This window comes from Salarias fasciatus, chromosome 15 (assembly GCF_902148845.1).
Source record: "Salarias fasciatus chromosome 15, fSalaFa1.1, whole genome shotgun sequence".
In the NCBI taxonomy this organism is placed as follows: Eukaryota; Metazoa; Chordata; class Actinopteri; order Blenniiformes; family Blenniidae; genus Salarias; species Salarias fasciatus.
This window is the reverse complement of record NC_043759.1, coordinates 4,327,221-4,354,176: the sequence shown is the minus strand read 5'-3', so window position 1 is coordinate 4,354,176 and position 26,956 is coordinate 4,327,221. Positions and strand designations below refer to the sequence as shown.

General features: G+C 44.9%; 1 protein-coding gene and 1 long non-coding RNA gene across 2 annotated transcripts in view; both read left to right on the top strand.

Annotated features, from left to right (window-relative positions):
• Positions 1 to 26,956, top strand: part of LOC115402057 (NACHT, LRR and PYD domains-containing protein 12-like) — a gene marked incomplete at its 5' end in the record, with an annotated part of 82,893 nt that overhangs the window by 27,614 nt on the left and 28,323 nt on the right. Inside the window, 2 exons of the mRNA XM_030110483.1 lie at positions 21,659 to 21,832; positions 22,080 to 22,259. Coding sequence (XP_029966343.1) covers positions 21,659 to 21,832; positions 22,080 to 22,259 — 354 coding nt within the window. The remainder of the gene's footprint in view (positions 1 to 21,658; positions 21,833 to 22,079; positions 22,260 to 26,956) is intronic.
• On the top strand, positions 7,917 to 14,270 carry LOC115402082 (uncharacterized). Its single transcript, XR_003933072.1, has 8 exons — positions 7,917 to 8,007; positions 8,088 to 8,189; positions 8,287 to 9,173; positions 9,358 to 9,460; positions 9,542 to 9,622; positions 9,843 to 9,944; positions 13,867 to 13,945; positions 14,226 to 14,270. It is a non-coding gene; the product is annotated as an uncharacterized LOC115402082 (long non-coding RNA).

Here is a 26,956-nt window from a genome sequence, read left to right as displayed (position 1 = left end):
GTTTTTTCGGCGCCATTAAGTTGACGTTCTCTCTTTAAAACTAACACGTGTCACAACGGCCTCAACCAGCTCACCTTCCCTATTAGTGGGTGAATTCTGTTTCACAATGGCCCAGTTTACATGGGTGTTTTTTCATTCTGATTGAAAACAATCGTGTTAAACGCACGTGTATACATGGACGGCATACAAAGTGATCCACGATGAGTCCTCGTTTCCCAGGGCCCCGGGTGAAGCCGACTGTACACCGTCCTGTGACAAGCGCACAAAGTCTCTCACGGAACTGTCAGGTCTTTAGCTTTGCAGCAGCAGTCCTCAGTGCCGAGCAATGTGATTTTATCTGCTGGATATCTGCTCACATAATGTTCCAGCATCTCCACGATACGCTGCTCAAGGAGCAAGCGCTCGCCGGCCAGAGCACCGCCCGCCTCGCGGTACATCCCGGTCTGTGCACTGAGGCTCTTCTCCGCCTGCCGATGTTTCAAATGAACTGGTTACCGTGTTAACTTGTAACCAACAGCTGTTGAAAACCAAACTGAAACTTGTAGTTGTTCGAGTACATTCATAAGTTCAGAGTCTTTTGTGAGTCTTATTTTAACATCTGCTGTTTCCAGCATGTCTTTACACTGAATTCTGTCACTCGTTAACATAGAAACCAGTTAATCCATAACACCAACCAGGTGGTTGGCTGGTCTGCCTCAGAGCTCTTTGAACAACTTGCTGTTGTGCGATTTGTGGCCATCTCTCCTCTCTAGTGTTTGTTCTCTCTGGGTTTTTATTAAAAAAATCTCAACCACCGTCACATTCTTCTGCTTGTTTTTTGACTTTACAGCTGACGTATATCACGTCACTACGTACGAGGGAACGCATGCGCGAAACAAATAACCCCCCGGTGCTGTCAAGCACTGCATATATGAGACATGGAGCGGATTAACGATCAGCATAGACTACCTCGTACAATCAGATGCAAAATATAATCTACTCCAAGTGAAGCAGATCGACTCAGTTTTTATATGAACCATTTACAATCCGCTTCACCTGAAAATTCGATCATACAGGGCCCATGTAAACGTGGCCTATGAAGGCTTGGCCACCACAAGCCAGTTATTCCTGTGGTAACTTTTCTGACACTTCCTGCTTAGAAGCCAAAAAGTCAGAAGGGTCGTGAGGCCCCGCTTTCTGAGGCCTCGCATACTTAAAGCTCGTGTCCGGAGTTTTGAAAGAGAGATTTTTTTTTTTTAATCCAACGTCTCGAGGTTCCGCCCTCCCTCTGCTTTCATGAGCAACCAAGCCCTGTAATTGTGCACGTGCTTTATCTGTTGGGTGAAAATGAGAGCCTCCGACTCCTACAGCATCCTGCATGTTGAGCTGTTTACGGTGGATGTTCAGCAGACAGTGGATATATCCGAGGTAAGCGGGGCGGCTGCTGTGTAGCTAACTCACCTCTGCCTGGGCGAGTGTGTGTGCTCTCTGGCTGCGTGCACACGATGATTGACGGCACGATAAGGCGGAAGCTCAAAATCTATTGGATGAAGCTGACCGGCGCTTTTTGGGATGACATGGGGGTCTATGAGACGAAGGCGGGGCTCATAAATAATTTTTTTTCTATTGCTTTACGCTAATATTATGTTGTAGTATCGAACCAGACTGACAGATTTAAGCTCTGTTCAAAAATGATACATACATTGGAAACGAATGGAAACTCCGGACACGAGCTTTAAGAGTATTAATGAATTTTAAACCCGTGGATGTTTTATTTTGTCATTCATACTGGGTAAAATATGTTCAAACCACATTTGTTCAAAGAACAATGGAAGGAAAAAATAAACCAAGACAGTTTGTTTTGTAACCAAGTGTAGATATAAAGCAGGGAGTTATTAGAGTGCAGTGGGAGTGTGTGTAAAGGGATAATGCTTCTTGTTTTTCATGAGAAAACATTTTCATTCAGGTCACTTGAAGTCAGATCAGGGATCTGTTGCTCATGTCCTGTTCTCCAGTCTAAATCTGGAGCTCCACTGACCCCCCTTTCCAACCAACATGACATGTTTGATTTTAATTGATGCAGTTTGTGTTCTAGTTTCATAGAACGCAGCGTCACTCTGACACACAATGGCCCTCATTTATCAATCCATCTTTCAAACGGGTGTATATCTGAGCGGTGAGCTCATCGTACGACGGGGCTCGCACGGCATTACAGAAACTTCCGTACCTCGCCGATCTCAGCGTTTGAGTGATCGGGTGTTGATAAATGAGGCGGCTGAATTCGATCGTCATTAACATGTTACGCCCTGAAATATTCATAGTTCCCAAGCCGCGCCCAGTGAGGTCAAACACGGAAAAGGAGCGATTTTGGCGAAAAAAGAAACTTTTGGGAACTGGAAATGGATCCTCTCAGGTCTGAGGTGGAGAGAAATCAGGAGGAGCTCTGAGGACACCGGCTGAGGTCTGAGCAGATTATAGGTCCGTTAATTTAACCCTGATGTTACAAATAATGAAGCCGACTCATGTTGTACAGCTCAGAGTTTTATTGTTTTGTTTTATGATGTCTCAGAGTCAGACAGCAGCGGCACCGCGGCCCGGTCTCCTCCCCACAGCGGGACGGTCCCACCGAGACGCACCTCGGACCGAACGGGACACAGCACAGGACCGAACAGGACCCGGGACTCAGGCCACCGAGGGCGGCGCGTGCCCCCCGCTGCTGGTGCTGCTTCAATTAAAGACAATTTATAGAAGTTTTCATAAAATGTTTGACTAAACGTCCTCTGTCTGTATTTAACCTCCCTTTAGTTCATATGTTATTTTCCAGGCTGCTGGCATCACATCACTGATTAAATAAATAATTTTCTATACTTTAGAGTTTATTTACATTTCAGTAGCTGTTCTTCAGGTCCTGTCTCCTCCGTCCAGACCCAGTGGAGGCTCTGCTGGTTCCCGGATCCTCTTGTGGCGCAAGCGCATCAAAGTAACTCTGTCGCCAGTGCAATATTGTGTAAACTCCCTAAATAAAGTCACACACCTTTTCGGGGATGAACGGGAACAGCAGCGTTTCCCCCGCTGGATCTGAGCGTCTGAAGCTGCTCCGCAGCAGCAGCTGTGCGTCTTTGCGCACTGTTAAAACTGCTCCTCTCCGTGGCAGGATGAACCAGCGGACTTATTGAAAGTTAAAAATCCTTTATTAATCCCACGAGGAAGAATTTTATTAGATATTCCTTAAGGGCATCATTTTATTTTTTTTTATTTATTTTTTAATCTGTACTGAATGTGTGCTGCTCCTGCTTTATGGCGTGTTTGAGATGTGCTTTATAGTTATTTTCACGCTCCGCCAGGTTCCTCTGCACTGCACCGCAAGTCGGCACTGACTGAAACTTGCGTACACGATGTCCGACCTGTCCTGAGATTTCGTCTTTCCGAACGATCACGACCAAATTGATAAATAACTAACCCGTCTTTCATATGGACGTACGACGGGCGTACGCCCATATACGGTTGTACTACCGTTTGATAAATGAGGGCCAATATGTGTGGGAAACTCTCATTTTATTATCAGGCTGACCAATGGTGGTGAGAATGTCTCTATCTTTAGCCTGCTGTAGCCCAGTGGGAAATATTTACAAGTTTCTAAATATTTAAATAAATAAAAGAGATTAAAACAATCATTTCAATATCTATTTCCTGTTTCTTACAATGTGTTTGAATGGCTACAATGTTTAAATCTATTTATTTTGTGACAGGAATGTTATTTTTGAGTGATTTTCCTGCAGAGGTGTATGAGGTGTGTGTTCAGCTCCAGGCTGATTGCTGCACCTGCCTGATGTGTGTGAAAGGGGAGAGACACAGAGAGCAGAGGAGGACAGAGCAGGTTGGAGACGGTTGTCCAAGCAGTCTGGAGGCAGTGGACAGAAAGCAGTGATTGACTTGGTGTCTGCAGATTGTGGGACAGACAGTCGGAACGCAGACACAGCTTCTGGACTCTGACAAAGAGTTGAGGACTGCTGGACAACAGCAGTGATTGAACAGAGACTGATCACTGCAGCCGTCTGGCTCAGCTGGACCTGCTGTTGGAATCTGCATGGATTCCATGGAGCTGTCCATGTGATTGTGTTAATCAGGAAAAGACTGCTCCAGGTAGCACTGTGAGCCACCCAGGAAGCTCAGAGTTCCTCTGGAGACGCTGGACAACTAGATCGCACCACTCATCACCACCTGTGGGTCTTCACCCTCCACCTGCATCAACTCCATCCTACCACTCTGCTCCACCCACCAACCTGGATGAGTACTCTATTGCACCACACCCTCTCACACTAACTGATTGGGCCATTTGCTACTGCTTTGAGGAGAAAGTGAAGGGTTTTTTTTTTTTTTTTTTTGGGGGGGGGGGTCCTTTTTGCTGTACTGAACTGAACAGGTGCACAACAAAGTGATTTAAATTATACCGTTTAATTAATTAGTTCTCCCGGCTTAGTATAAAGGTTGAAACTATTCTGTGAAGGGGAATGTTTGTTGTTGTGCTTATATTTTATTTTCACTAAATCAGGAAAGTCATTGTTCACTTTATTACAGCTTCTGTGCTTTGTGCTTATCACTTTTGCTAAGTGTATCACCTACATTAGAGATCTGTAAATATACACCCAGAACTGATAATTCCGTATATTAAGTAAATCTGAGTTACCTTGTTAACTTGAAAGGACTCGGGGCCTTTTCTGCATGGCAGACGGGTTATCTTAGCCAAACTAATAACCTGAACACACATGAAAAATAAGAAAGCAATGTCAGATAAGTATACTTTACTCTGCATCTGAACTCATGAAAAATTCCTCCAGATACAGCCACTGACACTTATCCTTCATCTTTTCTTCATTTTTTTCTGCTGACAGTTTTGTCTTCTGTCTTTAATCTGCTTTCTTTTTCTCCAAATCTTCAGTCCATCAATCAGTGTTTTTTCTCTTGCTGTACAGGAATGTTGGCTCCAGAAACATGAACTGCTGCAGCAGAGCTGTCCTCTCCTATCTTCATAGGTTAATTATCAGGGCTGCGATCGGACAAGTTATTGACTGCAAAGATGCAGAAGAACAGGTTTGAATTGAAATTCAACTTGAGGCTGTCGGCAGGTGTGACTTTTGATTTTGAAAGAAGATCAAATACACACTTGAAAGAAGTACTCATACAAGTACAAATAACCCAAATAATCTACACAATTACTTCCACCCTTGACAATAAGTGTGGTTTGAGTGGGGTAGAAGTAATGCCGTTTACACATGTATGTATTCTTCAAAATTAAACACTCTCAAAATGAGCCATGCCGGGTCTGGTGTTTTACTGTTGGTGTTTTTCCACACGTCAGTTTTCTGTTGAACTGTGTGGAGGAGAAAGGCCTTGACTGAAAACTGGTCTGCTTTCATTGTTGAAAGTCACGAGGTTTGCTCACTGACCTCCAGCGCCCCCTGCTGTCCAGTAATTCTCATTTCTGTTCACTGTGCTTGGAAAGGATTAGAATTTACACTTGAGCCTGAAATGATTCATACTCCAGACAAATCTTGGCTTTAAGTGAGTTTCCTTCAACCAGCAAGTTTTTATTTTTTCCAAGAGACGGTAAGTTGATGTACAAGAAGCTCCACTGACGACAGAAAGCAATCTCAGCGTTTATTTTGAAAAAGAAGTGCCATGTTCAAAATTATTCATCCCCTTCTTGATAATCAATAGAAAAATATGTAACTGGTTCTAACAACAAACACTTGCTGTGATTGCTGAGCAGCTTTCTGCATGTCTACACTGTTTTTGATTTTATCCATTTCCAGCAGAGAGCTCGAACTCTTTCAGGTTAGAGGGTCTTTCCAGACTTTCACTCTGGACTTTATCTCCTTCACAGATTCTTCTTTGGAGTTGAGTCAGGACTCCAGCAGGGCTCCTGCTAAACCGCCATGATTTGATCCACTAACCATTTCTGCACTAAAACATATAGATATGGTTTTATTACCATGATCTGACTTGTGAACAACAACCATCTTCAGTGAGCTGCTTTGTCTCAGCCGTGACTTTCCACAAACCAGCTGCAGAGCTGCTGTTTTTCATGTGTTGACTTCATTGAAATAAGAGTTTATAATCAATCAGGGGAATTAAGATGCTTCACAACAGCTTGGACGACCGGGATGTTTTAGAACTTTGGAGGTTCTCGTTGATTGTGACAGTTTTCAAGGGGTAAAGTAAATAAAAGCAGAATTAATATTTTCCCAGAAGAATATTTCTTGTACATCATCTTATCTTTTGGGAGAAACCATATCATTTCTGATCAAAGAAAACCTTGACTAAAACAAAAGTGTGCCTGGGGTTTCAGTTTTTTTGGGGCTTAATTGTGTGAAAACTTGTTCTCAGCCTTTACAGTCTCAGTGGTCCTGATAGATTCCTTTGGTTTCTCAGTGTTCAATTAACTCTGAGTCACAAAGCAAAGTCAGAAATTCTTTGGACTCGACACTGAGAACCACTGATGTACAGAAAATGGGATAAAAATGGTTTAGCTGGAAGGTAAAATACTGAATGGCTTAAATGTAAACTTTATTTCAGTAGATGCCATAAACACACACACCAGTCTCTGTGTTTGAGTGTTCAAAACGCCTGAAGGATCTGTGAGTCTAGAGTAGTCAGTTTATAATCCTATCTTATTATCTTATTTTAATTTTGTGTCATATTTTATTATGTTTTAGCTGTTTAATTCCAGTGTTTCCTCAGGGGGGTTCTTCACACCAGGAGTTGGTCCTGGTCCAATGCTGGGGTTACTGTGCCCGGGTACTCTGGTCCTGGCTGGCCTGGGGGCTCCACACTTTGGTGTGCGAGTTCCCATGGTCTGTCGGGGTCGGGGGTCGGGCGCTGGAGCCCCAGTTTTAATTGACCCTCGACTTCCCTTGGTGTGGGGGCCCCCACTGGTGGCGTTTTCCCTAAGATGCTCAGTGCCATGCTATGTCTCCTCTGTTCTGTGCGAATTAATGGTAGAGTGTGAGTGTGAGTGTGAGTGTGAGTGTGAGTGTGAGTGTGAGTGTGAGTGTGAGGGTGAGGGTGAGTGTGTGTGTGGTGCATACTGTTTGATGGCGCGGTTTTTATTCTTTTTGTTTTTATGACTGTTTTTAATGTTCAGCACTTTGCGTTGTTTTTATTAATATGAAAAGTGCTATATAAATAAAATCTGATTTGATTTGATTTAGAGTCTGAATCTTTAGTCTCTGAGTCTTGTCGTTATGTAAAGTTTTGGGTTAAAAAGTCATTTTCTGTTTTGAGAAGATGAAGTTGAATCTGACCAAGGTTTACAGTTTTAAGAAGTTTTGAATGTTAATGTGTAAAGTCTGGGAGAAAAAATCTGCACTTCTCAGTGCTCTGTTTTGCTCCGTTCTGACAGTCACAGACTGAGCAGTCGTGTTTAAATGTTACAAACTGAGGGAATAAACTGAACTTGAAAATAGTTTGATGTTGTTGCAGATGGATCTCAGCTCCTGTTATTAGATAATCAGGTGACAGCAACTCATACAGTGCATTGTACAGATCATTAAATCAATATTCTCAGAGGTCGACAGTCATGATGCTCCACCACCCTCCACTGAATATTTAATCGGATTCAATAAACTACATTTCAGCAGTTGTGTCATATTTCTGTTTATTTTGGTGAAAGTAACTAAAAGTAATGCAATAGTGTAACATAACTCACAGACAGTAATATTTTATATGCAACTAATTACTTTCAAATTAGAGGAACAAATATGTTTTGGAAGTAACCTGTTTAACACTGACTTCTGACACCAAATAAATTGTCAGGCTTTAGCTCTACTTTGGCTTTAAAGTTCTGATTAGCGTCATGAAACAGGTTTCAAACAGGTTTTAACTCAAGAATTTCCTCCTCTGGGTGTGTCAGAGGTTAAAACACTTTGTCTTCATCAGATCTGAGAGACGGACTGAGAGCAGCTTCTTCTCTCCTCAAGTTTCCTCACACATGGAGAAGAGTCTGAAGAAGATGTGAAGAGAGTTCAGGTGAGAATCTGTCAGCTCTTTAGAAGCTTCCAGAACGGACCAGCAGACTTTTTAATTTCTCCTCGCCTTGACCATACAAGGGACGCCCCAACGGTCCGTGGTCCGTGTGAGCACTGCACTTCTCGGCATCGCTCGCCTGGGGCGCCGGAGAAGCCTGGACCGGCCCTGGGTTTATTTACAAGGTAAAGATAAAAAGAGAAGGAGAAATTCAAAAAATGTTGCCTATATAATTATTATATAATATTGCACTTGGGTTATCGTGCTTTTGTGTGTTGACAGATTTATTGCAGAGTGAAGATTGAGGATCATCAGCTGTTTGGTTTGGTTCTGTTAGCAGCCTCAGGTCAACGACAGCTCCAGAGTAAAAGCTGTTTCTAGCCTGTTTTTTCTCCTTTATGGCCCTGAAATGCCTCCCTGAGGGTCAGAGGTCAAACAGGTGGTTACCGGGTTGTGAAGAGTCCCTGATGATGCAGCAGGTTCTGGATTCTTCTTCCTGACAATCCTCAGGAAGTGAAGTCTCTGCTGTGCCTTCTTCAGGATCAGTGTGGAGTTAGCAGTCCAGGTCAGGTCTTTACTAATGGAGGTGACCAGGAACCTGAAGTCTGGCACCACCTCCACCCTATCCCCATTGATTGTTATGAGCTGAAGGTCCGGTTTTAAAGTCGATGATCAGTTCCTTCAACTTGGAGATGCTCAGGATGAGGTTGTTGATGGAGTACCAGACCGACAGTCACTCCACCTCCACCCTATAAGCAGCCTCATCTCCTGAGATGAGTACATCAGTTGTGATGGTGGAGCTGCTTGGGTGGGTGGGGGTGCAGTCGTGGGTGTAGAGGAGGGGACTGTTGATGTGAGAGAGACCCAGGTCCCTCTGGCTGCTCAGTCTGCTCAGAGTGATGGTGGAATGTATAATGTGTTTCAAAAACCCCTTGAAGTTTTGGTTCAGCCCGGTCTGTCCTGACTGGACCAATTTCAGCTGAACAGAGCCTCTTTCTGTGGAGACGAACTGAGAAGGACAAAGAGTCTGAGTCTGTGAGTTTGCTGTGAGGCAAAGTTTGAGAGTTTAAGTTGATAAATTAATAACTGAATTTTCAGAAATGATGAATTGCTTCCTCATTCTTTTTGATCTTCAGACGATGTCAAGCCGAACTCCATACTGAATTGGGGTGAGCACTGACACCCCCCGGCCCCGCCCTCCCACACACACAAATGTGTTTTTATGACATTGTTGGGACTCTTACTTTTATGGGCAAAAATCAGGTCTGCTTCAGAGACATTCAACGGTAGTTTCAAAATCATACAGGTCATCACGATGATCATATTTAACTGTGTGTATGTATGTGTGTGTAGGTGTGTGTTCTGTCATGGATCAGTGTGAGGACAGAGAGGAGGGAGTCCCTCACTCTCAAAGGACTCTGTATGGAGAACATGAGAACCAGACCACAGCTCAGAGGTGAGACCTCCATCTTTAACTGTCCTCCACTGTTCTTCACACCATTTGTGTGTGCGTTTAATATCTTTATTTATTTATCAGGTCAGAGCCTGAAGTTGAACCCAGCTGTGTGTCCCTGAAGAGTGAGTGGTCCAAGTACTTATCGATAAACTTCAGAGAACAGTGAGTTTTATTTGCTGTTGTCTTCTGAATTCCATGTGTTTATTCAGAAAGTGATTCAGTCACATGTCATTGAAGCTAAAATCTTGCTAAAGTTTCTAACTGTTCAATAGTTCTCAGTTAGAGAATCATCAGATTATGAAACTCTCAATTCTTCCCTTTATCCTCCAATCTTCCTCCCATTTTCCACTCAGTCTGTTCCTGATGTTGTGTTTGTTTTCAGCTCTGACTCTGAGTTTCCATCCAGCTGTGTGTCCCTGAAGAGTGATCATTCCATGTTTGAACCCATTTCATTTCAGCCTGGAGCAGGAAGTGCTGATGAGCGGTGAGAATCAGTGTTTGTGTCAGGATTCATCGATGTGGTGTATTAGCATAATGAGCTTTTTGTGGTTAATCTGACTGGTTTGCCATGCGGACGGGGGGGGGGGGGTGTGTCTTTTGGTGTGCACCTGTTAGGAGGTGGAACCTCTATTAAGTGGCTGTGTGTGCGCGCTGGTGGTTGCTGACATTAAATGGTTAAACGTGTGCTGCGCCTCGTCATTCTTTAAAGAACACCACATAATTGGCGACGAGGATGGGATCGGATTTTTTTTTCCGGACTATGGCGTACTTTTCCCAAAGACCCGAGGAATTCAAGCCGGAGGTGGAGTCGTGGTCTGCCTATGTGGAGCGCATGGAAATGCTGTTTGAGGCACATGACGTGGATGATGGCAAAAAGGTTCCCGTCTTGTTGAGCTCGCTCGGTGCAACGACCTACCACTTTTTATATAAATGGGGAAAAGGTGCCGATGGAGATTGATACTGGGGCTGGAGTCAGTGTCATCTCAGGAAGTTTGTTTGAGAGGCTATTCTCACATGTACCACTGGAGGGCAGCAGCGTAGCACTGAAGGGCTACTCAGGGGAAATTATTCCAGTAGAGGGTCAGTTCATGGCTGAAGTTACTTATGAAAATCAGACTGCTAACTTACCTCTGATAGTAGTGGCTGGAGAAGGCCCTTCACTGTGTGGCCGAGGTTGGCTGGATAAGATCAAGCTTAACTGGAAAGCGATCAAAAAAGTCACTGAAATGCCAGTACTTCCAGCAGCACGCCCCAAGTCAATACAGGATGTGTTGACTAAATATGGTGATGTTTTCAAAGATGAATTGGGGACATTAAAAGACGTTAAAGCAGCAATTTCTGTAAAGCCTGATGCAGTCCCAAAGTTCCACAAAGCCCGCGTACTGCCATTCACCATGAAAGAGAAAGTGGAAAAGGAGCTGGAGCGCCTGGAAAAGGAGGGCGTGATTAGCCCAGTGAAGCACAGCGAGTGGGCTGCTCCGGTGGTCCCAGTACCTAAGCGGGATGGTGGACTTCGTTTGTGCGGCGACTACAAGGTGACAGTGAATCAGGCTACAAACACTGAAACTTATCCATTACCACGCATTGAGGAAGTGTTGGCAGCATTGTGTGGAGGAAAAATATTCTCTAAAATAGACCTGGCAGCCGCTTACCAACAAGTTCTCCTCGATGAGGAATCTAAGAAGTACACGACAGTGAATACCCATAAAGGACTGTTTGTGTATAATCGGCTTTGCTTTGGTATTAATTCTGCTGTCAGTATTTTCCAAAGGATTATGGAGAATCTAATGAAAGGCCTGAACGTCGTGGTTTATCTGGATGATCTGCTTGTCATGGGAAGGAATGAAGCTGAGCACCTGACGAACCTGGGGAGAGTTTTGCAACGGCTGCAAGAGAATGGACTGAGAGTGAGGAAGTCAAAGTGTGACTTTGGTAGAAGGCGAATCGAGTACCTGGGTCACGTGCTGGATGGAAAAGGAGTGTACCCTTCCAGAGACAAGGTCAGAGCCGTGCATGACGCACCGACGCCTGCAAACATCAAAGAGCTTAGAGCATTCCTTGGTCTAGTCAATTACTATGGACGATTTGTGCCACAACAAAGTACCGTTTTAGCACCACTCTACAGATTGCTAAAAGACCAGGTGAAGTGGAAATGGAGTAAAGTGGAGCAGGATGCGTTTGACAGATGTAAGGAACTGTTAACAGGTGACAAGGTGTTAATTCATTATGATCCACACCTGCCCCTTACACTTGCCTGTGATGCTTCTGCCTATGGAATTGGAGCTGTTATTCAGCACACGACGCCTGATGGGAAAGAGCATCCAATTGCCTTTGCTTCCCGAACACTCTCGCCAGCAGAGAAGAATTACTCACAGATAGAACGCGAGGCATTGAGTCTGGTGTATGGAGTGAAGAAATTCCATCAATATTTGTGGGGGTGGAAGTTCAACTTAATCACTGACCACAAGCCTCTGCTCACACTGTTTGGAGAGCATAAAGGACTGCCAACAATGGCCGCAGCGCGTATTCAGAGATGGGCCGTCGTACTGTCTGCATATGATTATTGCATAACCTACCGTCAGTCAAAAGAGCATGGTAACGCAGATGGACTGTCCCTCTGCCGGAGATCACTGACACAGGGACAGGAGGAATGGGGGCTTGTCTGAATGCATTGGTATGTCAACACCTGGAGGAGGCGCCATTAAGCGCAAAACAGATTGCCCAAGCAACGCACAGAGATGTTGAGTTTTCAAAGCTGCACAGATGCATCATGGAAGGTTGGCCAGAAGAAGTGCCGGAGGAGCTGAAAGTGTATTACAAGAAGCGAGAGGAGCTGTCTGTGGAGCAGGGTTGTATTCTGTGGGGGACGAGAGTTGTGGTACCGGTGAAACTGAGAAAGGCAGTGCTACAAGAGATCCACGCTGGGCACCCAGGCATTGTAAAAATGAAAATGATTGCGCGGCAATATGTCTGGTGGCCAAACGTTGACCGGGACGTTGAGATGACCTGCAAACAGTGTGAGGTGTGTCAGCTGGAGCAGCGCACACTGCGCCCAGTTCCTCTGCACCCCTGGAGTTTTCCTGGAGAGGCTTGGAAAAGACTCCACATTGACTTTGCGGGTCCATTCATGGGTCACATGTTCATGGTGGTCGTGGATGCATTCTCGAAATGGCTAGAAGTTTTCAAAATGTCTCATAACTTCCTCTGCAACCATTTCAAGGCTGAAGAGACTTTTCGCATCTTATGGGATACCGGAGCAAATCGTCACAGATAATGCAACAACCTTCACATCAGAGGAGTTCCAGCAGTTCATGAAACGAAATGGTATCCTTCACACAACTGAAGCTCCAAAACATCCGGCAACAAATGGCCTGGCTGAGAGATATGTTGCCACATTCAAAGCGGGTATGAAGAAGCTTGCTGGACAAGATTTGAGTGTTGAGGACAAAATCTCTCACTTTTTGCTGCGGTGTCGTACTTCTCCCAACTGTGCGACTGGAGAGTCGCCAGCTGATTTGCATCTGAAGAGACATGTGCGTACGCGGCTGGACTTCCTGAAACCAAATGTGGCTGAAAGGGTGAGGAAGAGGCAGTATCAGCAGAAGAAAGAGCACGATAGTCGAGCTGCCGAGAGGCAGTTTGGCGAAGATGAGCCCGTGTATCTGCGTAATACTGCTGGAGAAAACCCCAAATGGATCCCTGGAGTAGTAACACAACAGACGGGGCCGGTGTCATACAAGGTGCAAGGAGAAGCGTCTGACCAGGTGTACAGGCGTCACGGAGACCAGCTGAGGCCTCGCTACGCTCAGGAGACGTCAGATCTGGAGCCAGAAGAGGCGGCTCAGTCAGCGGAGCTGGGGAGTGGTTTGGGTGAACCTGGGTCTGCTCCGTCTGCACCACCAGCTGGTCATCCGGGCCAGCCTGAGCCACCAGATCCAGGAACGGTGGTCTTGAGACGCTCTGGGCGGAAACCTAGAGTCCCCGAGCGTTACGGAGTTGACGTGTGATATTGGATGTGTGCGATTCCAAAAAAAAAATGCTAATTTGCGTTTTTGTTATCCAAGTTAGAGTGCAGTACTGAGTATAGTTATTTGGGAGTTCAGAGAAGATTCTGTGATGACCACTTCGTACATTTACTTCACTATGTTTAATTTAAGGGGGGAGGTGATGTGGTGTATTAGCATAATGAGCTTTTTGTGGTTAATCTGACTGGTTTGCCATGCGGACGGGGGGGGTGTCTTTTGGTGTGCACCTGTTAGGAGGTGGAACCTCTATTAAGTGGCTGTGTGTGCGCGCTGGTGGTTGCTGACATTAAATGGTTAAACGTGTGCTGCGCCTCGTCATTCTTTAAAGAACACCACAATCATCATAACAGCAGCTTGAACAAAGTCAACATGTTTCTGCAGCGTCAGCCAGCAGAGCTCCCAGGTTCTTCGTGGAGGCTCCGCCCCTCAGGACCACACATATCTGGACTTCATCTTTATGGTGAGAACAAGTCTCCATTCAACACTTTACTGTCACATCAGTGAGACAGAAGAAGTTGTTGTGACTTCCAGCTGAAACATGAAGCAGACTCTCAGCTTCTTAGATCCATTCAGGTCCAGAGTGAAACAGTCCAACCTTCATCCAGCTTCCAGCCTTCACTGATGCTGAAGCTGTTTCTGCTGGAGATCCACATGAAGTCTGACTCTGCTTCACATGTTGTCCATCCTGGATTTACACTCACATCTCCATCTGTCTAACTCCAGATGTTTCTCTGTTCCAGCTGCTGGAGGACAACATGGTGACTTTCATGAAGGAGGAGCTGAAGAAGATGAAGAAGCTCCTGAGTCCAGATTACCCAGCATGCTCAGAGAGTGAGAGAGAGGATGAGGATGAAGAGCAGAGGAGCAGCAGAGAGTCATTAGTGAGGATCACACTGGACTTCCTGAGGAGGATGAAGCAGGAGGAGCTGGCTGAGCGTCTGAGGAGCAGTAAGAGGATTTGATCTCATTTCACAGGATGGAGATGAAACAGAGAAATGTTTTCAGGTAGAAGAGAGACTGGAGAGCAGAGAGCAGGAACAGAGTCCAAACCAAAGGTCAGAGTTCATTTTCAGATCAGACAGAAACAGTGAAACAGACAGAAGCAGAAAAAAGACAAGATGAAGAGTTTAGACAAAGACTCTGACTCCGACATCAGGAGAAGTGATAAAAATTTTTTTTGACAAATTAAAAAAAATCTCACACGTCCATTTTCCATTCAGAAGAACCAGATGTCAGTTCGGTGTTGGTCCTAAAGCCAGTGTTGGTTCAAACCTGGCCCGTCCTAAGAGCTGGCTGTGTTTCAAGGATTAAAGTGAGAGTCTCGTCTTGAGTCAGTGGGTTGCAGCCATCAATTCTTTTTAAAGTCAGGTTTTCTGTCAAATACTTCAGCTTTTAATTGAGTAATCCGTTTTGTGTGTGCTATTCACACTGTAATGAGATGTTACTCATGGTATGAAGACAGGTACATCTATTCAGATCAATTCAGATCAATTCATATCACAGTTCCAAAGGGAGTCATGATTAGCAGTGAGAGACCAAACAAAGCCAAACCCACGCACATATATAGCAATGACTTAAGACAGTTGCTTCATTTAAATGGATCAGCTGTTGCAGCTTCCTCAGCGCGACACGTCATCACCACTGGTCGTCAGCAGAAGAGTGGGGTTGAGGCGTTGGGGTGGGGGAGGGAACGTATGCAGCATGTGTGGCTCTTCAGTTCATCAGTCCAGTGTATGTGTGTGTAGTTGGCCCGTGTGCTCAGATGGTAGTTGCCGTGGAGATGACCTCGATGGAAGCGGTCCAGAGCTGAGGCAGGTGGCATTGGGGGAGAGAGAGAGAGAGAGAGAGAGAGAGAGGGAGGGTATAAATAAGCAATCCTTTGGCCTTGGGTCTTTCAGGGTTTTTTTTTTTTTTAATTCCAAGTGGCGCCAAATGCAATCAGTTGATATCTTGTTTTAGTGTGGAGGGAGCCGTTTGACCTTCCTCTGCTTGCTTCTCAACTTTTTCAGACAGCAGCTGAGTTTAACCCCCCTCGTGATGAAATCCAAGTTGCGTCTCAAATCGTCTACAACCCCAGCCAAATTGTCCAGTTTTCGATAGAGTTCGCACAAACGGTCAGCGTCAGCTTTTGCCCGTTGATTGAAAAAGACCATCATCTGTTGGCTGTCTTTTGTGGTGGTGGTCTTAATCCTCCAGAAGCTCAGGCCACAGCACTACCCAATCAGCAGCAGATCAGTCATCATAAATCCAAATATGTAGACATCTTTTAAGTCCTCGACGGACAGGGGCGCCAGGAATATGACCCCCCTCCACTTTCCCTGGGCGTCGATCACATACCCAGCATGCTGGGTCCCGTCCGGGCAGGAAGGATCCCCTGCTCCTGTGCTCTTTGTTGAAATGATCGCAACAATTGCGTTGAGAGACCAGTTGATCAATTCCATTGTTGATATTTTGGTTTATTCAAAAAAATCAAGTCAAGTGATTGCTCCAGTCAAAGATGAGACAAAGTGCAGCAGCAAGCAGAGACAACAGGGAGGGAAGAAGCAAGGAGAGAGCGATAGAAAAAGTGCCTCCTCTGAGAGTTCAGCAAGAGAAACGTATTTTCACACAGAAACGCCACTGCTGACACCAGGTACTTTTCTTGTTCCTGCTCATCTGTGGGTCCAAGTGAACTGAGTCAAGCCGAAAATGTGACATCAGCAGACATCCGGTCACTGATTGGCCAGGGTGAAACGTCACTTGACGAGTCAGTAGAGCAACTCAGGAGAGTCAGGACCACTGTTTTTGAAAGGTAATCACAAGAAGAAGAATCACAAAAAGAGATGGATGCCCAAACATCAACCTTGTGGAGTAATGACAGGTGCAGACATTTCTTTGTCTGGTGGCTGTTGAGAGGATCCAGCAGGAGCTAGACGGAGCAACCCATAATGTAACACAGAACAAATGATGTTACTGGAGGTTTGGATTGTGTTGTTATGACAACTCGATCTACACCAACCTGGTACTCCAGTTGAATGAAAACCACCAAGACTGGCAAGTCCATTAGTGCTAGAATTTAGTAATGGACAAAGCATCAAAGTGCCAGGAAGCACTGGGTGTCATCCTCTGTCCACTGATGTGTTAATATACCATCCATGCTAAGATAGTTTAAAAAGTATTTTCACATAAGGCTGTTGTTGTAAAACTGGTGGTTCTGTGTTTCCACCAGTCTGGTTCATCACAATAATTGTGATCTTTGACATACTCTGTGCTTTGCTCTGGCCAACCAAGGAGTTGGTGGTTGTTGAACACCAGTTTTGGGGGCCTGCACTTGGTGCTGATGGAAACAAAGAACCAGTGCAAAGTCAGGTTCTGACTCTGAATGAGTCCTGAAACCAGCTTAGTGGAAAAGGAGAAGCAGAGGGCTGAAGAGCTCCACTCAAAGCAGCTGATAACAGTACAGGGACCACAGAAACATGAAGGTAAGCCAGGTCCCACAAGTCCGCATCCCCAGACATCAAAAATCGAGCCAACAATGGTCTCATGTCTCTTCCTGAACTCTGTTCATATCATGCAAACTTCTCCATTAGATCAGAGGCTGTTTGCTCTCTACTGAAAATCTGGATGGAGGAGAAACATCAACACACTTCCATCTTCACATTCAATATCAAATACACTTAAAGGGACTTAAGGCAAGATTTGTGAAAAACTACACATGCATTTCCAGTTTATTCAATGCTAATGGGTCGTGAAGCATTAAAAACCTAAAAGAAAAGGCCAATGCGTGTATCTGTCTGTTGCCTTATACAGGCTGTGTGCCAAATAATTTGTTGCTGTTCGGGGTCCGAATTTCCCGCGCAATCGTGGGGATGTGACGTAAATTGACGCTGTATACGCGTTGCCGAACGGGAAGAACATGGCCGCCGTGCACACGGACTCAAACACTGCAGGGATCGGGGCGGGCAGTGTTGCCAACTTGGTGACTTTCTCGCTAAATCTGGCGATTTTCCAAAGCCTTTTGGTGACTTTTTTTGCCAAAAGCAACTAGCGACAAGTTTAGCGACTTTTTCTGGTGCTCTGGAGACGTGACAGGACGTCTCCGCTGTCCTCAGCAAGCAGCGGGTGCTGCGTGAGCCCCTCCCCCGTCCCAAAGCTCTCACAGACGGCCAGTCTCAGCAGCGCCCCCTGCTGCAGGCAGAGCAGAGAGGAGACCCACACCACTCCTCCACCCTTCAAATGAATCGCGCTGCGCAAATACACCACTGCTCACTTGCTGACAAACCAAGAATCAACAGAAGAAAGTTCATTTGTATTTCTATTTGTAGTTTCATTTGTCCGCTCTCCCGGTATATATTGTTGCTCCCGTCTGTGAATCGAAGCACGAGCCCACCAACACCCCCCCCCCCCCCCCCCCCCCCAACCACCACCATTACAATCGGATAACTGCATCCACTCAAAGCCCACAAAAAAACACCACAAAGAAAAAAAAGGACTTCATCAGCGTTATCTCGTGAGTCAAAAAAAGAAAAAAAACCGAAGCCGCACGCACCCTAATAAATATTGGATATGCGTTTGATTCATGGAGGGAACTTCAGCTGCATTTGGGAGTGAAAACGGATGCTGACAAAAATCACATAATATGCGCTGTGGTCTTGCAGTAAACCGCGACGTAGTAAACAGCATGAGCATCCCTGGTGCAGCGCTGTGAAGACGGACTTTCTGTAAAATGTTTGTGTGCGCTCCTGTGCTGCCTTGGCTGGTGGCTGCAGTTACCCGCAGCGCCTATCGCGGCAGCACTGAGGTAAATTTTGTAAAGTTGCCTTAAGTCCCTTTAAACCTTTTATTTCTTTTTATTTTCAGGAACTTCTGCTGCTGACTGCCAACAGAAGCTGAAGCGTGGCCTGAACAAGAGGTTCCAGGTTGCATTTGAAGGAGTCTCTAAAGCAGGAGAGTCCACCTCCCTGAACCAGATCTACACAGAGCTCCACATCACAGAGGGAGGGGCTGCAGAGGTCAATGAGAAACATGAGGTCAGACATTTTGAAACAGCATCCAGGACAGCAGACAGAGCAGAGACAAGCATCAGACCAGGAGACATCTTTAAAGCCTCACCTGGAAGATCTCAACCAATCAGAACAGTGCTGACAAAGGGAGTGGCTGGCATTGGGAAAACAGTCCTGACACAGAAGTTCACTCTGGACTGGGCTGAAGACAAAGACAACCAGGACGTCCACTTCACATTTCCATTCACCTTCAGAGAGCTGAATGTGCTGAAGGAGAAGAAGTTCAGCTTGGTGGGACTTGTTCATCACTTCTTCACTGAAACCAAAGAAGCAGGAATCTGCAGCTTTGAAGACTTCCAGGTGGTCTTCATCTTGGACGGTCTGGATGAGTGTCGACTCCCTCTGGACTTCCAGCACACTGAGTTCCTGACTGAAGTTACAGAGTCCTCCTCAGTGGATGTTCTGTTGACAAACCTCATCAGGGGGAAACTGCTTCCCTCTGCTCACCTCTGGATCACCACACGACCTGCAGCAGCCAATCAGATCCCTGCTGACTGTGTGGACAGGGTGACAGAGGTCCGAGGCTTCACTGACGCCCAGAAGGAGGAGTACTTCAGGAGGAGGCTGAGTGATGAGGAGCTGAGCAGCAGGATCATCTCCCACATCCAGACCTCCAGGAGCCTCCACATCATGTGTGGAATCCCAGTCTTCTGCTGGATCACTGCTACAGTTCTGGAGCACATGTTGAGCACAGAGCAGAGAGGAGAGCTGCCCCAGACCCTGACTGACATGTACTCCCACTTTGTGCTGCTTCAGACACACAGGAAGAAGCTCAAGTACCATGAAGGACCTGAGACGGGTCCACAGGAGCTGACAGAGGCTGACAGGGAGCTTCTTCTGAAGCTGGGCAGGATGGCCTTGAAACATCTGGACAAAGGAAACATCCTGTTCTACCAAGAAGACCTGGAGCAGTGTGGTCTGGATGTGACTGAGGCCTCGCTGTACTCTGGAATCTGTACTCAGATCTTCAGAAGAGAGTCTGTGATCTTCCAGAAAGCCGTCTACAGCTTCGTCCATCTGAGTGTTCAGGAGTTTCTGGCTGCAGTCTCCATGTTCCACTGTTTCACCAGCAGGAAGACAGACGAGCTGAAGACCTTCATTGGAGAGGATCATGCTTTCACATCTCTTGATGATTTCCTGAAGGTCGTCCTGCAGAAATCCCTCAGGAGTCAGAACGGCCACCTGGACCTGTTTGTCCGCTTCCTTCATGGCCTCTCTCTGGAATCCAACCAGAGACTCTTAGAAGGTCTGCTGGGTCAGACAGAGATCAGTCCAGAAACCATCCAGAGAGTCATCCAGAACCTGAAGGAGATCAACAGTGGAGAAGTGTCTCCTGACAGAAGCATCAACATCTTCCACTGTCTGACGGAGATGAAGGACCTCTCAGTACATCAGGAGATCCAAGAGTTCCTGCAGTCAGAGAACAGATCAGAGAAGAGACTCTCTGAGATCCACTGCTCAGCTCTGGCCTACATGCTGCAGATGTCAGACCAGGTCCTGGAGGAGTTGAACCTGTATAAATACAAGACATCATTGGAGGGTCGACGGCGACTGATCCCAGCTGTGAAGAACTGCAAGAAAGCTGTGTGAGTCCACAAGTCTTCACTATCAATATCTCAGTGATGTTTGTTGAACATAGTTCCTGTAGTTCCTCTGTGGAGATGATCCTCAATGATCTGTCATGAAGAAACCATCAGTCCACTCGCCCCATTATACCCGACATTTACTGCTGTTACTCAGTGTAAACAATCCCCTCCAGAGGTTGGCTCAGTTCTCAGGATCTGTTCAGACTGAGGCTGTCAGTCTTCCTTCATGTTCTAATTCACATTGCATCTACTCTTGTACGGAATATTCCAGTTTTGAGTTTCTCTCATTTGCCCTCAGACAAAGTGAAAATAAACCAGCAGATATTCTCTTGATCTTCTTTGGAAAGTTTCCATCTGATGAAATACCGTATTGGCCCGAGTATGAGACGTCTCTGATTATAAGACGACCCCTATTTTTCAAATATCATTTTGTGAAAATAAAAATATGTTAAACAATAAGGTTACTCATAAAACAACTTTTTAGTGTACAATTAGGTAATTTAGGAAAACTCACAATAGAGATAACATTTCTGTCATGATCAGTGTGCCGTTAGACCCAAACGCAGAGAGACAGAGACAGGATGACGTTTGCACAGGTTTACTCAGTGCAAGGGCTCAAGATGAGGTCGTGTCAAGGTCGAGGCAAAATCCAGAATGGCAGAGCAGGGAAGAACTTCTGCAGCAGCACAGCAGTCTGGTGAGGATAACGATCCGGCATGGCCCAGGTGGCAGGGAGAGGTTTAAATAGGCAGGCAGAGTGGCAGTTCCCAGCTGAGTGAAATGAGTAATCAGCAGGACCCAGGGAGACTGGGACTGCCCCCTAGCCTGCCAGAACAGAATCCTGACAATTTCATGTGATTTACGATCAAGAAATATTGCTGTATTATACAAAAAACGTTATTCTCTTTCTCAAAATCTGAGGCTATGACTCAGTAAATAAGCAACAAATAAGTACTCTCAAAGGTTCAATAACTGCATGAATGATGTAAATAAATTTATAACCATCAAATTCAAGTTCTATTCAATTTCATGAGCATTAAAAATTCAGTCTAATATATCTTGGAGGTTTGGCAGTTGTTTGTTGACTCTGCTTTGTTGATTACCATCAGTTTAAAGTTGGCATCAAAACTTCGCCTCTGTTGGCTCGCTTGTTTAGCATTCAAGTTCCTTTGTTCCAGATGGTCACGTTCCTCTATTTTTCATCAGATCACTGTGCCCACAGACATCATTTGACTGTGATGCTTCGTTCTCTTTCTGGTCACCGGTACTTTGGCTCCATCTAGTGGCGCAGATGTGTAACGATAATTTAGTCCTCGATTATGGTGTGACCCCATTTTTGAGAAAAGTTTCTGGAAAATAATTTTGTCTTATATTCGGGCCAATACGGTAATTCATGTCAAAGTCAGTAGGAACAGGACTAAAGACCTGCAGCACGGTGCAGCGGGGCAGGTTGTGGTGTTTCTGCAGGAGAGCAGGTCTGATGTCAAATATTACAATAAAGTGTCCTCTCTCATCCTGTCCTGTCCTCTCTGGGTCTCATTACAGGCTTTCTGGCTGTGAACTCTCTGGTCCTCACTGTGAAGTGATCTCCTCAGCGCTGAAGTCTGACCCCTCCCATCTGAAACTTCTAGACCTGAGTAGGAACAACCTGGAGGATTCATCAGTGGAGATTATGTGTTCTGGACTGGAGAGTCCAAACTGTAAACTGGAGACTCTGAGGTCAGTTCACTGTCTGAAGTTACAATATGTTGGAGTCTGAGAGGAGTTGAGGAAGATTCCAGATGTTGGAGGGACAGAGAGTGGACTGAGCTCTGCAGCATGTTGATGAGAGCTCCTCTCCTCCTGGAGGCTTCAGCTGTTTGGACTTTACATTTCTAAACTCTTCCAGTCTGAACCTTCTTCAGCTCTCATTCACTTCAACATCAAACTTTGTTTTCTAGTCTCACTTCTTTCTCTTTTTATTCAGGTTGGAGTTCAGTTTGTCAGAGATCAGCTGTTCTGCTCTGGCCTCAGCTCTGAAGTCCAACCCCTCCCTCCAGAAACATCTGGAACATCTGGACCTGAGCTGGAACCCTCTTCAGGATCCAGGAGTTGAGCAGCTGTGTGGTTTTCTGGAGAGTCCACTCTGTCGTCTGCAGACTCTGAGGTCAGAATCTATGTTTGAGTGTGTTTCAGTACAGTTGTGTTGACACTGAAGGTCAGACATCAGGCTGGTCTGAGAGTGATCCACACCGAGGAATTCCATGAGGACTGGAGCTTCTTCTCTGGTCTTTAGTCCTGTGACTGTGGCAGAGTCGTGTGCAGCTCCACATTTCAAAGCTTGCTAGAAGAAGAAAGCTGCTGCAGTGGATCACTGACTGTGAACCTCTGACACGCTCCATGTTGACCTTCAGCTTTCAGAGCAGGCTGATCTCTCCTGGATCCAGCTGTCACTGATCTCCCAGCTGGAGCTCCAGACTCTCAGCAACTCTGCAGACTCTGGACTTGTTGGCTTTCTTTTTTTAATAACATATATTTATTTAATTTTATCAGTTTACAAATTGCATTGATAAAACAAAACATATTCAATCAACTAAAAAGATAAATAAATAAATTAATTAATTAATTAAAAAAAGACCTCTCCCCCCACCCCACCCCCCACCACCCCCCGCTCCCCCCAAAAAAACCCAAAAACTGGGCATTAACACACACACACACACACACACACACATATGTATACACAGCTTAACATCACATGTCACCTTTGATGCCCCAAAGCCTCTTCAACTCCACAGTTCTCCAAAAATGCAAGAAAGGGGTTCCAAATCGCTTTAAATTCAGCCGGTTTCTTTTTTGTTAGTTTTTCAAGGACAAGGCATGCAGATAGTTCTTTCAGCCATCGGCCGATCGTAGGTCTTTTTATGTCTTTCCAACAGAGAGAGATCAAGCTTCTAGCTTGTATTAAACATAGATCCATGATTTTCTTTTCTTTACTGTTAAGCATACAGTCTTTTGGATAGAAATTAAGAATACAATGTGTAGGGCAATCAGGTACTGGGTACAAGGTCATTTTAGAAATACATTTTATAACTTCATTCCAGAACTTCTTTATTTCAGGACAGTCCCACAGACAATGAAATAGAGTACCCTTTTTGACATTGCATTTAACACAGAGATCAGGAATATTTGGATTCATTTTATTTAATCTAGCTGGAGTGATATAGATTCTCATAATCCAGTTATAATGAATCAATCTAAGATGGGTATTTATTGTTAAGAGCTGAGCTTTTGAGCACACTTCCCTCCAATCCTCCTCAGAAACATCTTGCTGAAAGTCATTTATCCATTGAATTTTTCTGTATTCAGTCAAGGCTTTATGATTTTTCACCAGTATATTATACAATAAGGATTTCTGTCCCCTGCCAGTACAGTTATTTACTTCAAAATTTTCTAATGTAGACAAAAGGGGTTGTAAATGGGAGTGCATCTGTGCATAAGCAAAGCTCCTCATCTGTAAGTATTTAAGTGTGTCCGGGGTATATCCAATTCGTTTGAGTTCTTCAAATGAAGCTAATTTGCCTTCTTTGTATAGATCCATAACTTTACAGATGCCCTTTATAGCCCACATTCTAAAACCTTGATCTTTTCTGCCGGGAGTAAAAGCATTATTCCCCCATACTGGCGAAAATCCTGAAAACAAAGTAGATTCACTGAGAAGTGACTGTACTTTGTGCCAAACATTAATTGTGTTTCTCACAAAGGGGTTATCAGTGATTCACTTCAGTTTTTTGACAGGTGCAGAATATAAGTCGGTGTTAAGTTGCAGGTCTTTAGCACAAATGCTTTCAATTTGTACCCACGGTAAGTAAGGTTTAGGAGAGAACCAGTGTAATGCAGCTCTAATTTGAGCAGCCGAGAAATACCGTTGTAGATTGGGTAATTGTAGCCCTCCTCTGTCGTATGGCAGGTAAAGACGTGACAGTCTCGACCTTGACCTTCTGTTGTTCCAAATAAACTTTGTAAGTAGTTGCTTCATTCTTGAAAAGAACTGCAGTGGTGGGGGTAAAGGGATCGATTGAAACACGTACAAAAACCTTGGTAATATATTCATCTTGATCACGTTAATACGGCCCAATAGAGAAATTGGCAAAGATAACCAAGTATTCATGGACTCAGTTACTGAAGAGACTATAGGATTATAATAACTGGATACTAATTCTTTAATGGTTGGAGTGATGGTGATACCAAGATATTTAAATCCATTTACTGCATTACTGAAAGGGTGATCTATCATAGGGTTTATCTGCTTCTGCTTCTTCAAAAACATGATAGAGGATTTTGTTTCATTTACTTAAAAGCCTGAGAATTTTCCAAATGTTTCAATTAAATCAGTCAGGCTGCGTATTGAGTTTTTTAGGTCTGTCAAAAGTAAAAGGGCATCATCAGCATACATAACAATTCGATGTTCGGTATCTGATATTTTAATACCTGAAATCGAGGGGTGTGCTCTCACTGCTATCGCAAATGGTTCCATTGACAAAACGAATAACATTGGTGAGAGAGGGCATCCCGACGTGTACCTCTTGTTAGTTTGAAAGGAGATGATATTAAAGGAGAACTATGCAAGATTTGCTTTAGTGCTCCCCCTACTGGTCTCCTGTGAAAGCTCACTGTCGTAAATGTTCTCCGCATCACCCCCCACCCCCACCCTTGCCCCTGCGTGCAGAGCGTCCCACTCCTGTTTCCTTTATTTCCGCTCGTCAGACAAAGGTTTTTTTCTGTCTTGTTGGTTCTGCCATCTGTGAGCACCTAAGGGTGGCGTTGCTGACACTAGCGAGGGTTTCATGCTTGTTTTACACACTTTTATCCTTGTATTCCCGTATGAGTGCCATAAAGCAGGTTGTTCTCACGAGATGTAGTCGGGTCCGCTCCTCTGAAAGTTGCAAGTGTTGTTTTCAGGACGCAGACCCCGGGGGGAGTGGAGGGACCGGCGAATCACCGCACCAAGTCTTTGTTTACCCCCACAGGGATTTTGAAAAACATTTCAGCTAAAAAAAAGTTGCATAGTTCTGCTTTAAGTGGTTAGTGGAGACCTCTGCTATTGGATTGGTATAAAGAGTTTCAATCCATTTTTGAAAATAGTTACCAAAGCCAAAGTGAGCAAGCACGTCGAACAAGTAGCTCCACTCCACTCTGTCGAAGGCCTGTTCGGCATCTAAGGACAGAATGGCGATATCAGAGGCTCCCTCTCTCACATGTATCACATTCAACACTCGTCTAACATTATGGAAGGCCTGACGTTTTTTCACAAAGCCATTATGATCAGGATGGATCACAGTTGGAAGCACCATTTCCAGTCTTCTAGCCATTACTTTAGCAATTATTTGAGTATCTGTATTAAGTAGTGAAATGGGCCTGTGTGATGTGCATATGTTAGGAGATCTATTGGGTTTCAAAATTAATGGTATTAGTGCACTTCCTAAAGAATCTGGGAGACGACCTTAATGAAAGGCCTCCTCATACATGGCTAAGAGGGTATCAACTATTATCTTTGAACAGCTTATAAATATCAACTGTTAACAATACATCTACTGATGCTCAAACTTGGACACATCATCAGTGCTGTATCCTAGATTCATTGGGTGTTTCGGGTCTTGCAACAGACACCCTCCTCTAGGCGGCCCGACTGAGGTGATCAATTCTCGGCCTGTGTCCAAGTGGCATGCTACCCCCACTACAACCACTGCTCTCCCCTTTTCAACCAGAGCCACCTGGAGGCTCTTTCAGCTGCCTCCACGTTGTTGCCTATGGCCCTTCTGCGGTTCTCACCTGTAATGCCTAGTGTTCCGTAGGCTTTGCTCAGGGAGTAGCTCGCAAACCCCCGACAGCCTACCTCCACTGGCATACACCTGGTCTTCCACCCGTTCCTCCGACAGTCCTCCACCAACTCTCGGTACTTCCCCCTCTTAAAAATATCAACGTCAATATCAAAAATATCAACTGGTAAACCATCAGGGCCTGCGGCTTTACCTCCCCTCATACTGGTAACAGCGTCAGCGATTTCTGAAGCATCTAGCTTCCTGTCCATATGCCCTTTAACATCATTAGGAATGGAAGGAATACAAAGATCATCGAGAAATTCTGACTGCGTTTCAAAATTTTCTGAAGATTCTGATGTATATAATGTTCTAGAGTAGGTGGAAAAGGTATCATTAATTTCCTGAGGGTCTGTTGTTATTGTTCCACTCTGTGTTTGAATTTCAGTAATTGCCTTGTCTGCATCTAATTTTTTAATTCGCCGGGCTAACAGTCTCCCTGGTTTTTCACCTTGGTCATAATAGCTCTGTTTAAGCCGGATTAAGCTATTTTCTGCCTTTGATGTGGACAATTCCTCATATTGGGCTTTAACTATTCTCAACTCGTGTTTTGCTTTCGTGGATCTATCCAAAAAAATTCCTCTTTCCAGTTGTCTAATTTTGTGGTCAAGCTGATTAATTTTTAACTTGTTTGTTTTTGAACTGGTGTAAGAAATGATCATGCCTCTATTATGCCTTAAAGGCCTCCCATTTGACTATAGAAGAAGTCTCATTCATGTTTGTACTGAAGAACAACTCAATTTGTGTTTCTAAAAATTGCAGGAAGTTTGAATCAGAAAGCCATCTAGGATGAAATCTCCATCTAAAGATGCATTTAATTACCCCTTGGGCTCTATATACAAGTGAAGTAGGAGAGTGATCTGACAGTAGTATGCTGTAGGCCTGGGCGTTTGTATGATTGTGATTGGTGATCACGATTAATTTCCCGTCGATCACGGTGATCAGCTGTGAGCACATTTACTTGATCAGACATGGCAGAAATGTGCGC